The sequence below is a fragment of the Diadema antillarum genome, unplaced genomic scaffold, assembly GCF_040938485.1.
Source record: "Diadema antillarum isolate AM-2024a unplaced genomic scaffold, OU_Dant_1.0 scf00000117, whole genome shotgun sequence".
NCBI lineage: Eukaryota > Metazoa > Echinodermata > Echinoidea > Diadematoida > Diadematidae > Diadema > Diadema antillarum.
In genome coordinates, this window is record NW_027271006.1 from 1,324,005 (window position 1) to 1,341,202 (window position 17,198).

Here is a 17,198-nt window from a genome sequence, read left to right on the forward strand (position 1 = left end):
TCAAACTTGAGGACGACATCTAGCCAGGCTCTTGGATTCCAAAAGCCCGGCTGAGATCACTTCTGCCCTCTGAACGGAAGGTCAGATTTTCATTGGCTCAACTACTGGACATCACGCCTATCCATCTACAGTGTACCTCCAAGGTCACATCATCAACAGAAGCTGCTAGTGGTGTTCCTCTATGGTCAGTTATACTACAGATGACAGAGGACACTGTACTGGTCACTCCGACAGCCATGTTTCAACCCATTTGAAAAGGGGGGAGAGAGATACCCGTCTCCTTGAATGCTACACACCTGACCCTTGGTCTGGTTGTAGGGAACATTTCATAGCTATTGACCTCTGTGGAGATACTAGGATCACTCGCATCACTGTCAGGACACGCAGACTGGATGCAGAGGCCTCCCTATGCTATGACTACCATCCTGACCCTTTAATACCAGTCTACCAGTAGCATCGCACATCCTCTGAGGAGGACAGGGTAGGAGGGGCGGTATGCCTAGACCTGCCACAACAACAGGTGGTTGGTACTGTCCTCTTTTCCGGCCAGCTCGTTGGGGACGGTGGTGCTGAAGTCCTCGTAGCCGTCTCCTCCGCTGATCACCATGATGTTGGATGCCAGTACACTCCCGCTGGAGCCCCGCCTCCCCTCCAGGGGCGCGGCATCCCCGTTGCTCTGCTGCTCCTCGGGTACATCCTCCGGATGCGAGCTGATCCTCCGGCTCGTGGCAGAAGGCGTGGCAGAGGGCGTGGTGGGGACATCGACGGAGGTTAGGAAGCGGACGTGTCCCGTGTGGCCCTGGGCTGACCCAGTGGGGTTCGGGACGTCCTTGAGGGAAGAGGTGGAGGTGGTTATCTTTGGTAGAGGGAGGGTAAGAACCACGCCCGCACTGGTCCCCACCCAAAGGAGATCTTTGCACACCAGGAGGGCCGTGATCCGCAGACATGCTGCCTTGTGCTGCCGAATGATGGCATCTGAGCCTGGAAAAGAAAGACATTTAATTCAGTCCACTTCCAAAGAGAGCAGTAACAAGTAAGTTTAAATCAATAACTGCGTAAGCCAATCAAAGATGAGGATCGCTTCCATTATTTTACCGGTACCCCTTATTACACATTGGCTGGAACACCTGAACAGACTAACTGAACTATCTGTAATGGATGCAAATTGTGAATTCAGAAAGTTTTAAAGTTTTACTTTCTAATCCCTCTCACAAAATCACACTTTAATCACATTTCAGTTGGCTGCTACTCTTCCTTTTCTTGGGGGCAATTAAGTGAATACGGATGAATAGCATGGCAAGTTAAGTGTTTGGAGGCATAAAAAATGGTAAGAAAGCATAGCCATGTAACATAAGCATTCTTATAGAATAGACAAATGAGGACTCACTGGCTAGCATCTTGTGTACTGTCTGTGTGACGTCCACTTGGCTCACGCTCTGGTAGGTCGTGGCGTGGAAGAGCCTCACCACCGCACTGCTCTGCAGCGACACGAACACACCCCAGCCACAGGACACCATGCAGTAGACGGCACGCTGGGTGTCATTGCAGACTGGAAACTTGTGCTGCACACAAGGAAAAACATTGCACATCTCAAATAGCTATTTCTTTCTCAACACGCCGATCTGATGCAAATCATCAGCATGCAATATTAAAGGTCCTGTTTGCCTTTGGGAGCAGTGATTTAAAAATGTTCAAGATATCACATTTCATGCATATGTGTAGGTCTGTTGCACCACAAAACATCCTACCATATAAAATTTTTGCAATAAAGCCTAAAATATAAGGAGATATCAGTATTTTTCTCAATAAACCGTAACTGTACACGGTTTAGTCTAGAAACATTTTTATTATAACTATTGTTCACATTTTATACATTTAACAATATTTAGCATTGATTTTACTGATTCAAATTTTTACAGTGGTTGTTTCTATCCCTAACTCACATTTTAGAACTATCTTAAAGCACTAATGCTGGGTTTTTGTTTCATCTGCAAATGGTAAATTATGCCTTTAAATCTACGAGTACACAAACAGAAATGGGGGGCAAAATAGGGCATGGAATGAGATGCAGTGGTAAACATTTTAACTCATTGGTAACCAGAACTAGGCATGTCATGTACAGCCTCCATGGGGGACTGCAGTATCATGGAGGATGTAGGGGTACTGTGAGAGTACTGTGCATGTATTGCACAGAGCATGAGGGCCAATCTTATCATACATTCAATCATGCTTAATAATTCTTTCTGTGCCAGGGTCTTTGGACAGTGCGTACAATGCTCTAGGGTTTCCCGAGGAAATCGGCATACAACAAATACAAAGGGTTAACCCTCTCGCCCCATTAACACATGTTGGCACATTTGACGGTTTGCTTTGTTGGGTTGACTGATTGGCATACGAGAGGTCATCACGTGAAAGCTACTGTGTGAGAAATGTGATTCAAGTAGAATGCCTCAAAAACTATACTAACTGAATACAGTTTAAACTGATGTAGATTATCATTCATCAAGTCGAAGTGTAATCTCCAAAATTCTTATAGATCAAAAAACTTTACGACTTTACACATATAAGGACCTTTCTTCCATTAGAAGGACGTCAGAACAAGCTGATAATCAGCGAAACATCACACAAATCCAGTCTTTTGATTTATAAGTAATTTAATTAATACAATTTCGTTTTTAATCTGTAATTCTGGATTGGGGGCAGAGGCAGGTGCATTTCACAGGGGAACTATCACCACAGCACTCTAGTACAGAGCAGATTGACAAAAGAGAACTTTCATTCTGCAAGCATCCTGTATCACATTTCTTCATGGCAAGATATTGTTACATTTGTACATATACAGGGCATGACAAACCTGCTTACCCTCTTGCCCAGGGCAAGTAAAAATCACAGGCCGGCGTGCAAATGTCAAACTAACTTGCCCATTTAGCCAAGTGGTTTACTTTACAAAGAGGTTACAGAACGCCGGTTGGTAATGAGAATTTCTCTCACCCACTCATTCAAAGACATACACAAGTTCCACAGATCTCCACTTTATAATGCTGTATGTGACAACATTTTAATGGGGATTGGGCAGAACATGCTACATGATACTGGGCTCACTTGATATCTTAGAACAATACAATGAACCTCACATTAGGAAATACATTAGGAACACATTAGAATTGATTTTTGTCTAGTATTTGCACTTTATGCTAACATTTGGAGATCCTGTCCCAAGCAAATCTTACCTCCACATTGAGAGTGGTAGGGTCCACAATCAAGATGTTGTTCTGACAGCCACACCACAGCTTACCGCAGACTGATACCATTTTGCTGATGGGGGTGGTGCTGCTACCGAGGGACACTGTGATAGGGTTTTCTGTATCCCAAGAATGCCCTGCAGCATGAAAAAAAAAAACACCACCATGACCAAGGATATAATAACAAAAAGGAATGTAGAAGTCAAAGATGTAGTACTTAAGTATATATAAGATATACAAAACAGCCAACTCATATACAATAAAAATCTTGTTTCCTCTCCTTGATTTCATTGCATGAATATCCAATGCATAAGCTTAAAAAGCATTTAATGAAATACTTTGACATATGCCTGTTAAATCCCTACACCAAATGCATGATAATGATAATGGTAGTGTGATTATTTTGATGAGACTCTCACATACACATCTATGTCATATTCATGTCAAAAAGTTGCACACAAACAGTTTTGAACGATTAGCAAAATATATTTCAAAACATCATACCACTACCATCAAAAAGCATAAAGACCACAAAAACTTGACATTTTTAAGTGACTGTCTATTACCAATCATTTAGAATAAAAATGTGATGCATAAACTTATACAGAACAGCAAAAAAGGACCACACATGATAACAGCTTTGTATGTAATCTATCGGAGAATATGCTCTCAAGTAAATATGAGTTTCGTATTTCAACTCTGTAAACATATATGTTCGATATGATACCACATCTATGATATATACAGGTGCAGTATACTACATTTAAAAAATAAAATATACATATATATTATTTCATACTCATAAAAACAACTCCAGTGATTTCTCCCCCTTACCTGAGTCTCTCCTGTATACTGTGAGGTCGCCATTGGCCAGGGAGACAAAGACCCTGTTCTCCACGTACAGGATGCACTGCACGGCTGCTGGGTGACGAATCTTTGCGCGGCTCTTCTTCGTTCGGATGTTGTCGGTGCACTGGTACACGTAGATGCTGAGGAGATGGGGCGGGAAGGGTAGAGGATTGATAAACAACGACAAATTATTTTTTTAATAATTATCACTTTCTGGCACTTAGCAAAGCTGCATAAAATTTACAGGATGGCATTAAAGGGGAAGGCTAGTAACTGATCAGTGGGAATCAGTGGAAATGCTGGGAGATGATTGTTCCATTCCTTATGGGATTCATTCAAGAGTTCATTGTATATCTATTGTTGTGTGAAAATGATTTGCTTCAGAACGGTCTCATATTCAAGTAATGTGCAGATTAATGCTCCGTCACTGACCAGGGACGCTAACCTGGAAGCATTAAACTGCACATTCCTTGAATACTGTATACGCTATAATTTTCGCGTACATAAATTTTCGCGAATTGCCGATGTCACACATTTTCGCGAGTGGTTAAATTCGCGATTGGGGGACCAGAGAAAGTATGAAGTGGCAAAGAAAGTGTGAATTTTCAACTTACTAGCATATAAGAATGATACTAGTTATACACTGCATGAAAAAGACTTGCCAAACTCTGCGAACTAGTAAGTTAGAATTCAACATTTTTGAAGTGGTTAAGTCCATCGCGCTAGATTTCTGACGAGTGGTCCCCTTGCGATAATGGATTGGCTCTCTACAGTATTCGTAAGTAGACGTGGACGTGCGTAAACAAGCTTAAAGCCAGTATGGTCTGTTCGGTAAGCCGTGACATGGTATTCTAGTACTGAAATGTTCGTATCATCAAGGCAAGGGATTCATTTTGGAAGGTAATATTTTCGCGTGTTGTTAATTTCGCGAATAGCTCCCGACTCGCGAAATTCGCGAAAATAAAACCCCCGCGAAATATATAGCGTATACAGTATGAGACCATTCTGAAGCAAATCATTTTCACACAACAATAGATATACAATGAACTCTTGAATGAATCCCATAAGGATTGGAACAATCATCTCCCAGCATTTCCACTGATTCCCACTGATCAGTTACTAGCCTTCCCCTTTAACCATGATACTCCCTGTGTGTTTTTAGTCTTGCTATAACTGGGGGTCCGATTCCCATAAATTTGGTATCGAAACGTGCGGGAATGATCACAGAAAAAAGTTATGGAATTTTGTATAGAAAAATTAAGGTGTTAGAAAGTACCACAAAAATTTGACAGGGGAGTCATAATGCCCCCCCCCCCCCACAAAAAAAAAAAAAAAAAAACCAAACCAGTATTAGGGTTAGAGGTGATGTCTACCTAAAAATAACCTTGTTGAATAGATGTATGTATTCACAGTGTCTATCATCATATCTTTATATCATCATAGTTGAATATATTATATTATATTATATCACATCACATCACATCACATTACATCATTGAGTTATATTTCCCCCAATTATAACAAAAAGGAATGTATTTTCCTGAAGTGCATCCCTCTGAAGGTATATCAAGTATTAATATTACACCACTAAAGAGGCAATATTGATATGACATCAATACTCTGCTATTCTATATTCCCTTTTTATAAAATGGGTTCAAGAATGTAGCCAATAGGAAGCGCTGAAATGAGACACACCTCCTTCCTTTACTTCAGTACAATTGCACTGCCTGTAATCCTATGGTAGATTGCCGATCGTCTGTGCGCGCGGCGGCTCCTTTGATGAATTGCATGCATACGCGCTGTCAATCCTGTAAACAACTTCTAGTTCGGGCTGCCGGCCGGCCGGCCTGTCTTCCCTTGTGCATAACATGTGTGGCGTACGTACGTATGTACTCTACTATACGTACACTTTGTACAGTACAGTAGACCAAGCGTTATGGGACCGGACGCGTACATGGAGTTACTTTGAAGAGCAAATCCAACGATTTAGCAGGTTAATTCTCACGCCGTTTTCAGAGTATGTTGTCTAGTAGGCCTATATGAGGAGTCTATATCAAGTCTTTAAGGTAAAGGGTGCATATTCTATGTAAAATAAGTAAGTTTTCATGCGGGAACTTAAGTGTCCGGAAACCCAACCCCCCATTATACTTATACTGTATGTGCGGGACTTCCGCGAGTGCGACGTGCGTAAATGTTTGGGACGAACATCTTCGGACGTCTTGACCCACAAAGGTACGTGAAAAACGCTGAAAAATGATGTTAGTTTTCGAATTTTCGACCCATTTTATAAAACAAATGATGCACAGGATTATTTCGTGGCGTTAGTGGAGGCATAGCTCACTCTCGGGTATTTACAATGTAGTGCAACATGCACTCGGCTTTGCCTCGTGTATGTTTCACAATTGTAAATACCCTCGAGTGCACCACGCCTACACTAACACACTCTATCCTGTGCATCATTTGTATACAAAATATCTCTGTCATTTCTAATGTTTAATCATATCATATCTTACCATCCGTCTTCTGTGCCAAGCCACATAGTGGGTTGATTGACCTCCAGGTCGTCGATCTCCTCCCCGATCTGACTGGGCCTGCCTGCAGGCTCGCCTTCATCTGCAAGAGAAGACACCATACTTCATCATGAGCTACACCACACAAAATCAAAGAGCTGAACCCCGATGGTGTTACTGCTCATTAGTAAACCCTTTTTCTCACTGCATAAAACATGCAGCCGGTATACAAAATTAACCCATTGAGGACGGTTTGATTTTGCTACAACACGCATTTCCCATAGACCCTTGCCCGAGTATACTCAGGACTCGTCCTCAACCAGTTAACATCAGATTTACAAGGTGCAGAATAATCATACTCAAACTGCATTTAAATTTCCATGTGAGAAAAGAAAGAGAAATGCCCACTCCCTTGTAAGAATTCTCTTTTTATTTTCTTGTCAGGAGATGAAATGACTGGGCATAAAATCACCGAAAAATCACTGAACAGGAATGATAATCAGTAAACAAGCACAGTGTAGGGCTGGAAATATTCATATCTGTCTTGTTGTTGGTGGTGTTTTCCTGTATTAGGTAAAAGCTTTATGTAAGCTGAAGTATTGTTATTGCTTTTGTTGTTTTGATGCTTTCCTGGAAGAAGGGCCTCTTCCTCACACTAATTTCAGAATTCATAATGATTGACAAGATCAAGGTAGTGCTTGTTGACAAGGTCTGAAAAGGTTCATCGCACTAAGGTCACATTTACACATGCATAATCAAACAAACAAACAAACTCAAAATACCTCAGAGTCACTGCGATAAATTCAGCCAAACATGATGTAAACAGATCCAACTGAGTGTGATGGAATTTCTATTGTTCCTTTCTTGCAACTGCACAATTTTTTGTTTATACCTCAGTGACTTCAATCTTAACATACCCCTTCTCTTATAGCCCACCCCCTAACTTTTTGACAAATAAATTTGCAATTTTGGCACCTCAATAACCTCAACCTGTATACACCCCTTTCCAAATCCTCCCTTTCCAAATCCTCCCCTCGACCACACTTTGCTGTATAACTTGGTCATCTTGGGACATTTGTTTATAAAATCATGGAGTGGTTTTCTCTAGGTGATACAATGCATGAATATACATTGTGTACTCAGAACAGATCATGGATTTGAGAGATAGATGTAATATTCACAAAACATACTTTTTCTTTTGGCAGTTTTGTGGCAGGTTCTGCTACAGATCATTAATATTTTGATCTAATGACTTGCAACTTTAAGCTATACTTTTTCTTTTTTATAAGTATGAATCTCACTCCACTTCATCTACAAAATTGGGCTACTATTTCTAAATTTATCTGGCCGATTAACATTCCTCATCCATTCAAAAAGGCAGAGGATAAAGAACTCTTAATCTATCCCTAAATACGGGAGGATTTGCATACTCCGTAACTTTTCTTTCATGTCAAGTATGTAAGCCTTGTGTTCATAATATCCTCATCTTCCTTCCGTTTCAGATTTCTCCGTGGTTACAGACAAAAGAGTAATCCTTGCCAATCATGCAGAACACCAGATAAAAGTTTTGATACTAAATCGGTCTCAACAAAATGGGGGACTGTGATGGGATGGCTTTGTGTCGGAGAAGAACATCGACTATTATTAGAGTCTCCTGTAAATAAAGCAATACCAGACAGTGTTTAAGCAATCATGATAAGCCTTGTGAGGTGACATGCCACTGGTCAGTCACATCGACTTCATCACAAGTAGAGTAAATCAAACAAAAATAGGTTGGTTGATGTTTTGGTCAAATAGGATCATGTAACATTTAAACAATCCATGCATTCTAATGTTTCCAACATTTTACTCAAAAGACTGATATTTGTCTCAACCAAACATGAAAGTTTGATGAGGTGAAGATGCAGTAACCACTTAACTTTCCCATAAGTTTGTAAAAAAAAAGCAAGTCTATCTCTGGTCAAGAGTTTACTGTTACTCCAACCTACTCTCCCTTTAAAGCCATCATTGTTATATCATTACAACCATACAGTACCCCTTTAAACCCATCATTGTGAATTTATAAGAACCATATAATGATTGAATGGAACATACATTTTTACTGTTGTTCATTCTATGCCAAGGGTATAGAGAGGATTTGTGCATAAAGGCCAGTGGGAGACCCTGATTTTAAGGCATCATCACTGCACCTAAGCCATTGATGTGATTGCGAGCTTTTTCACTATTTTCTGAAGCATTAGAAACGATGACATTTCGTAACTTTCTTATCTAATGTCTAAGATTTAATGAAACTTTGGCCAATATGTGTTTGGGGAATCACGATATGTATAACTGTACTAAGGTTAGCTTAAACAACATAGAGTACTTTAATGCTTTTTCTGTATCAAAATACAGTGCGGTTAGAGTTGCAGGAAATCTCAGTATTATTACAGGTGCTGCCAATAGAGGGTGTTTGTTGATTTCCTAGAAATGAATGAACTGGTAAAAAATTCTGGTTTCTTCCTACTACTTTGTTTAGCAACCTTGATCTGTGCACCTTTGTGGATTCGCTGCATGCAAGGCCAGAATTCACACAAAGACATGCATTCTATTCTACTTTTTTTCTCTCTCTCTGTTAACCTTTTCATTATATACAGCTACCAAATAATGTGAAAGGCAATAGCCAATTTCCTCTTAAAGGGGCTGTACAGTACTGGTTGAGGTGGGGATTCATGTTTTGAACATTCCTAAGTGAGATAATGAGAAACCTCTTATGAAATATGAAAGAGCATGTAATTCTAAGAAGGATTCAACGTTCATTTGATGAAAATTGGTTTTCAAATGGCTGAGATATCCAAAAAAGTGATAATGATAAAAGGTGACAGGCCACGCCTTTTATTAGGATCTCTTTGTTTCACCTTGTTTTTGGATATCTCAGCCATTTCAAAACCGATTTTCATCAAATAAACTTTTGATACCCCTTAGAATTGCATGCTCTTTGACATCTCATAGAGTGGTTTCTGAATATCTCGCAAAACGTTAAAAGCTAAGTCCTCACCTCAACCAGAACTGTACATACCCTTTAACTGTTCTTGAATTAACAAGATTGTTTTCTTTGAAAAACGTTTCTTCTCACAACTAGCAAGTATGGCATTTTTAGTTGCATATCCAAATATGCACTCCTTCATTAGACTTTGAAGTTAATGTATTTGTAGTATGTATGTTGTTACTCTTCAGTAAAAATCATGTGCTTTTATTGTTTCTAATGTTTCATTCAGACAGCCAACCACGCTTACATTTCAGTTTATTTTGCTTATTTTTCTCAAATTTGAGAGTGTTGAGAATTACTGATAACATAACATATATCATACAGACAAACAAAGGGCAGCTATCTAACTTCATTGAATCAAAAATTGAAAACAGGATGACAACTGCTTCTGAATATGTTCAATACATCAGGTTTGGTCAATAAGCTTAATACACTTGAAATTAGCCTGTTTCCAACTTACCTAGTGTAATGAACACACCATTCTATTTTGGTACTATCATTTACTCTGGCTTACGCTGACATTTGATTTGCAAACAATGTGGTGTTTACATTAAGAATGTATGTTTCGAATGTACTGAAAGTGGATGTTTTCTCTCTATCACTTACAAGGAGGTTCATACTCCATCACACTGAACACGACATTTGTAATGCCTCTAGCACACACGAATTGAATGGGAAGGTTACGTGTTGTAGATGTAAAAGAGATCCACGGCATGGTTTGGTGATGTACCAAGATTGTTGTTATGTGTTACCAGCAAACACTGGGAATGATTCCTCAATGTCTGACTCAACTTGGCTCACAGCCAGAGCTCTGTTTGACTGGAACTAATGAGTCAATCTTACAGTAGATCTTCATGTGAAAACGTTGGATTTTTCTGCCACAATGATCACACTAGCTTCATAATCAATTATTTCTTTGATATCACATCAATCATTGTAAAGATTTTGTTGTTGTTGTTGTTGTTGTATCAATGGTACAATTTCAATGTACATCAATTTATCCCTTGTACATCTTAAAAGAATAGCAGTGTCCTGCAGACATAGCCAAGTAGGGCCACCTCGCTGAATCCATGATTATTACATGTTTACATACTCCTGTCAATTTGATTGTGAGACTGGAAAATGAATATTATGCAAGCAAAACGATCATAATCTTAGCACAGACTCACCAAAATCGATTTTTGCTGACAATAGTTCAGTAGAATATTTGAATAAATTAATGAACAACTGGGTGGATGGTTGGATTAATTACTTTATTTCATTTTGAAAAAAAAAATAATGTGGCCTGTGGCATGAATGAAAGTACTTTCAAAATGAATTAACAAAATGAATAATTCAATGAATGCTTAATGAACAAATGAATACATGAATGAATAAATGAATGAATGAATGAATGAATGAATGAATGAATGAATGAATGAATGAAAGAATGAATGAATGAATGAACAAATAATGAATTAATCAGTAAATTAATTAATTAATGGAATAAATGGATGAATTTATTAAACAATTAATTTTGAACATGAATGCATAAACTCTGAAATGAATGAATAAATGGTTGAGATGCTGGACCATAAAATGAATAATTTGGTGACAATTGCTCCACTCTTATTTTCTACAAGGACTTAGGGTTAGGGTTGTGAAAGAGTTTTAGGTTTGAGGTGAGGATTAGGATTATGTTTGGGGTTATGTTTGTGGGTAGAATCAATGTTTGGCAAAACATGCAGATATTTCATGGGAGCAATTGGCACAGAAGCAAACGTCATGGAACTGTATAATCTAACATTGAATACAAATTAAAGTTTGTGAACAAGTGAATGAACTTTGTCTAGGTGCATTGAGTCAGTTGGAGGATCCGATACCCACCTGAGCTTCCTTCATCCTCCATGGGCTTCTCCTCCACCATCAGTGGGCCCAGCTCGCCGGACCCGTGGCCCAGGGCCGGGGACGTCACGTCCCCCTCCTCCTCGCTGTCCTCCGAGTCAAAGGCCATGATCTCGCTGGCCTGTCGGTTGACCGGCGTGTTCTGCACCGAGTTGAACCCAGGACCTGTGATGTTGGGGAGCACCGGGCTCTTCCGCTTGGCCCGGGGGTTCTTTGGTACAGGGCTTATTCTCAGCGAGCGCCTGTGAGTGTGAGGGTTAACAGAACAAGTTGAAAGTCTTGACTTCTTTGACATTAACCATTTCATCAGTTCATCTGCATTAGACATGTAGCATGAATTACAGCCAATCTACTTATTTCATGATTATTCTCATTTTTATTTGTATTGTGATTTACACTTTCACTTTGTGAAAATCAAATGCAATGAAGCCCCCAAATTATAACATTTTGGTTCAATTGAAGAACTATTATGCAAGTCAGATACAATTTCTTTATTCTGCCAAAACGGGGCAATTAGCCTCAATTCTCAGGTGTGAAGATCTCTAAAATCACACAACATATCACTTTGTGATTTTCATTTCAAATAGCCAATCATTTCAAGTTCATGTAAGCATGTGGCTTTGGACACACTAAAGCCTACAGAAGTTCAATTTGTGAGCATTTCAAAAAGGTAAGTCTACAAAGAGTAAAATTGTTTCTCACAAGGTAAAAACATGCTGGTAAAACTGTAACATGATGAACAAACTTGTACAAAGATTTCATAATGAGACTGACATTTGTCAGGAGCAAAGTGCACCAAAATGCAAAATTAGTGTCTATCGAAATGTCCATCTAGCAAGATGTCAATGACCACTACAATTTTACAGGTACCTCCTATACTTCATTTCTTATCTGGATCATGTCCATCACAAACAAACTACCACTCATAAACAAAATATAAATCATTAATATGCATACTGTCATATCAAAGGTACACAGAGGCCTGGATGAAATCAAAATATGAAATCTACACAGGACTGACATCACATACACAGAAAACAAATGCAGAGGTAGATTACAACATTTGAAAGTCAGCATATACCTCTGACAAATAATCAGACTACAAAGTCACATACTGAAGTCTTGGGAAACAGCAGACAAAAGTGGGACAGTTGTTGCCTGCATATATCACACATAAAGGGTAATGTCACTTGTACATAGGCCTCCCACTATTTCTTCTATATTTTTTTCTGTCGATGCACTCAAGCAGGATGGAAGCGAAGGGGAAATGGCTCGGACCTTGAGGGCCGATTCAAAGCAATTTCCCCCAAACATTCATCAGATCGCCAAGGCACGGGCTTCAGGATGAAGGGCATGAGGAAGAGATGGGTAATACTGTCTGGGACATGCTTCGTTTCACTCCTAGAGCAGACAGTTGCTTTAAGGCCAATGGACGATGCATCGGAAGAGTGAAAGTGCAAAAGGCATTATGTACAACGATGGCATCTCATTTGGAAGGGAGAGGGAGGGATATTTCATGGAGCTAAAAATAACTGGAATTATTTCAAATCTCTACCATTGCAGGTGCAGTATAAAGAGCATAAGCAATTTAACAGTTTCTTACACTTCAGTGATTCCAGGGTAGTTAAACCGAAGATATACTGTATATGCCATGTATTCAGCAAGTCTAATTTTTTGTGAATTTGGACTTTCCAAAAATTTTGGCAATAGCTAAATTCGCGATCTTGGAGTACAGTAGCAAAGGGAGAATGGTACAGTATATGTGCACTCCCCATTCAAGTCAAGGTAAGAATTAAACATTTTAAGTGTTACTAAATTTGCAAATAGCACATAACTTGCTAAACTCACAAAAATAAAAACCACACAAAACATACTGGAGAAACAGCATATGAAACACATTTCAGTTCATATAACATTCAACATCCATCACTCTCTTCTTGTTTATCCCACCATTGTAATAAACGTCTATTGCACATGAGTGCTGCCCTCATTTTGAGAAGCAAGTTGAGATTCCAGGGACCGGTTACATTATAGGTGACACACCCCCTTCCTTGCTCCTAACACCTGGCCTCAGTGAAAGACCTGGGGGTAGAGAATACACCCCTTTCTATAGCCCTCCTCACCCATTCCCCTCTCACACCCATCCCAGTTAACCCTTCCAACTCCTAACCCTCCCCCTCCCCTTCTCATTACCATAAATACTACCCTCTTACTCTTCTCTCATGAGGAATCATGTTACTACTTTCTTCCCTTCTTGCCCTACTTTTCATTAATTCCTTCCCTTTACTATGCTCTCCATATATCCCACCCACACGCCTCTTTAACTCTCTGGGTGCCACAATCATTTCCTGTCTATAGGTATATGTGTGAAAGTTGACTCCATTTGACTCCATGGCATAAAATGGTTAAGATTCCTGCCCCTCCCTCTGCCCTTCCATTCTTCCACCTCCCTAATTCCTTCTTGCCACTTTCTCCAAAACAGCTCTGCCCTTATTCTCCTGCATTCCTTGCCTTCTTTACCACCTCATGACCCCATCACATCAGCTTCAGCCGCCCTCCCTTGCCCCTCCTTCACTCTCTTTCCTCATTTCAAGCACCCATCCTTACCTCAACATGCCCCAAATGAGCTCCGCCAATCCACCCCCTCCCCTCCTCTTCACAACAGCGTACCTCCTATTTATGCACCTCCCGCACCCCATCTGTGACAAGGAGATCTTTACTCCTCATTCTAGATGCCTGCCAATACATTCATGCTCTCTTTCAAACCCAGCTCCTACCTCTTTCCTGCCTATGCTAATGACCCCTCCCCCTCTCCCTCCCTTCCCCCTCCCCCTTCCCCTTCCCCCTCCCCTCCCCCTTCCTCCTTCTGCTTCCTGTCCCTAGTTATTACTTCCCGTTTCTTTTCTTAATCTGCCTCTGTCACACCGGCACCTCTTCCTATCGCCTCTCTTTGACTTCAAACATTCCTGCATTGTTTACCATTGGCAGCAGTAATTACAAATCAAATGTTTGAGTTATCACATTTCATGCGTATATGTAGGTCAGTTGTATCACAAAACATCCTACCATATAAAAATTTTGCCCAAAAGCCTAAAATACAAGGAGATATTACAATCTTTCTCAATAAACCATAACTGTGGACAGTTTATTCTTGAAACAATATCCTTATAACTATTGTTCACATTTTGCATGTTTAACAATACTTAACAATGATTTTAGTGATCAACATTTTTACATTGGTTGTTTCTATCCCCAACTCACATTTCAGAACTACTTTGAAGCATTAAAGCTGGGTTTTTGTTTCATCTGCAAATGGTAAATAGCACCTTTAAAACCTAATAATTGCTTTCTCATCCTGGTTTACCTTCTAAGCAGCACCATTCCCTGGTTACAAACTCTTCTTTCTCTATCTTCTTTGCACTAAATGTCCATCTCACTTCTCCTTTTTTTTTCTTCCTCTTCCCCCCCCCCCCATCATACTCCTTCCTCCATCTTCAAAGTTCTTCATCTCTTAAGGACCTTATTTTACCCCCTGTAAATTCCCTATCTCTCTCTCCCTATCTCTCTCTCTCTCTCTCACACTTCCTTCCTCTATCTATAGGTCTGTTGTTTGTCTGTCTGTTTTCAGATCTGTCTGAAGGTCTGTCCCCCTCCCCCCCCCCCCCCACCTTTCTGTTTCTTTCACACAGAGACCACTCATTCAAACACAGACACCTCAGTACACATACAAGCCTCCTCTCCCTCGGTCCTTCCAGTCATAACCATATTCCATGTTTGTGCTGCCAAATTTCATCATATGCCCCTTTCAGATATCTCCCAATGGGATGTGTGTGTGTGTGTGTGTGGGGGGGGGGGGGGGGGGGGCATGTATCCTATCATCCCCTAGCCTGGACCCCACCCTGCATAATTATCATGTCTTATATCTCCACAGTTCTCTCCTAACACTAGCTTCTATAGCCACGGGCGAGGCAGGCAGCTTAATGCTAGATAGCTTCAGCGTGTGTTGGCAGGGAGGCCTTCTTATTTTTTTCGGATCTAGAAAATATATCGCAGTCGGGTCTGGCATAGTTTGTGATGAGTCACCGATCCCAGTAATGCTTGAAATCTCAGAGCAATCTCTTATCCAGCCTAGTCATTCCCAAGGCCGGCCAGACTTCAGCAGAGCACGTGATGAAATTCACAGCATAAATACCAGATATGCTGAATGTATGTAATTTCACCTCCGTCAGCCTCAGGAACATTTTTCAATTTGGGAGCAGCAGAGCACAAAAAAAAAAAGGATGAAAAATTTTTGAGATTGGCAGCTATCTCTTGAAGGTGAGTTCCTATAAAAAGACAATTTTTCCTGGCAGCACCTCATCACACCCAACACTACTCTCTGTCTTTGGCTTAGCAAAGTGGGCATAAGATGGTATTTGCCATCTATTTCAACATCCAGAGCATGTGTAAAATATTCCCCCATTCCATGAATGAAACCATGCACCTTGTATGTAAAAGTGCAATGTCCTCATTCTAGAGTATAAATGATTCTACTACACATTGGAGATTCCATTTTTGACATTTAACAAATAAAGGCAGCAACTTTAAAAGCTACAAATGGTGCTCATCCATTAACCACCTTGAATTTTATTTCTAATGCCTTCAATTTTCTGCTCTGCGGCATTTTTTTTTTACTCAAAGGCCATTGCAAGTAAGTTGACAAATATTTGATGATGTCTTTTAGTTCATATCAAATGTTCAAATGTCAACATAAAGAGTTGGTAGTGTTCACTGCACAAGAAATGAAGGCTACTGCCAGAGATTGGCAAAAGAGAAATATTCCAGACAGTTGATAAAACGTTCCTGGATTAACTTTTAAAAGCAATCTGGCCTGAAACTGACCTTAAATATTGACTTTTTGTCACAATTCTGACTTTTGATGGACAAGGAAGTACATAGAACATTGAATTGAATGTTTCTTTAAGAAGAACCACTAGATAAGTTGACACAGTATGTCAGTAACTTACAATGATATTGTATATCAAAATACATCATGGTGCTTTTTCCTTCTATCAATATCATAACAATTAAAATTAATGAAGCTTCAAATTTCCAAAGGAAACATTTTGTTTGATTCAATGCTTATCACTCAAAACTGATTTTTTTTTTTCAGTGGTTCTTTTGATTTAAGGATTCCTGCTGGATATTCCTGCTGGATAGCACTTTATAAATAAATTTATAATTTTATAAATGAATTTCTTTCCCTGTGCTAATGATCAACAAAATGTAACTGTCTCAAACTTCTTTCAATCTCAAGGTTTTTAATGCCAGCCAAATATGCCATGCACTTTGGCCAGTTTGTTTGAAACCTAAAGGGATGGTATAATATTGGTTGAAGTGCGGTTTCAGCTTTTAATGTTTTGCGAGATATTTAAAAACCGCTCTAGGAAATATTAAAGAGCATACAATTTTAAGGGGAATTGAAAGCTTATCTAATGGAAATCTGTTTTGAAATGACTGAGATATCCAAAACCAAAGCAAAACAAAGAGATCCTACGGAAAGTTTTGGCCTGTTACATTTCATCAGGATTGCTTTGTTGGATATCTCAGCCATTTCAAGACCAACTTTCATCAAATAAACTTTGAATTCTTCTAAGAATTACTTGTTCTTTCATATTTAATAAAAGGTTTCTCATTATCTCACAA

At 39.7% G+C, this 17,198-nt stretch overlaps 1 protein-coding gene across 1 annotated transcript in view; it reads right to left on the reverse strand.

Annotated features, from left to right (window-relative positions):
- Positions 1 to 499: 499 nt before the first annotated feature.
- LOC139719965 (rho guanine nucleotide exchange factor 17-like) overlaps positions 500 to 17,198 on the reverse strand; it is a 138,181-nt gene continuing 121,482 nt past the window's right edge. The window contains exons 12-17 of the mRNA XM_071631345.1: positions 11,496 to 11,755; positions 6,605 to 6,704; positions 4,077 to 4,231; positions 3,231 to 3,379; positions 1,388 to 1,562; positions 500 to 981 (exon numbers count right to left, since the gene is read on the reverse strand). Coding sequence (XP_071487446.1) covers positions 500 to 981; positions 1,388 to 1,562; positions 3,231 to 3,379; positions 4,077 to 4,231; positions 6,605 to 6,704; positions 11,496 to 11,755 — 1,321 coding nt within the window. The remainder of the gene's footprint in view (positions 982 to 1,387; positions 1,563 to 3,230; positions 3,380 to 4,076; positions 4,232 to 6,604; positions 6,705 to 11,495; positions 11,756 to 17,198) is intronic.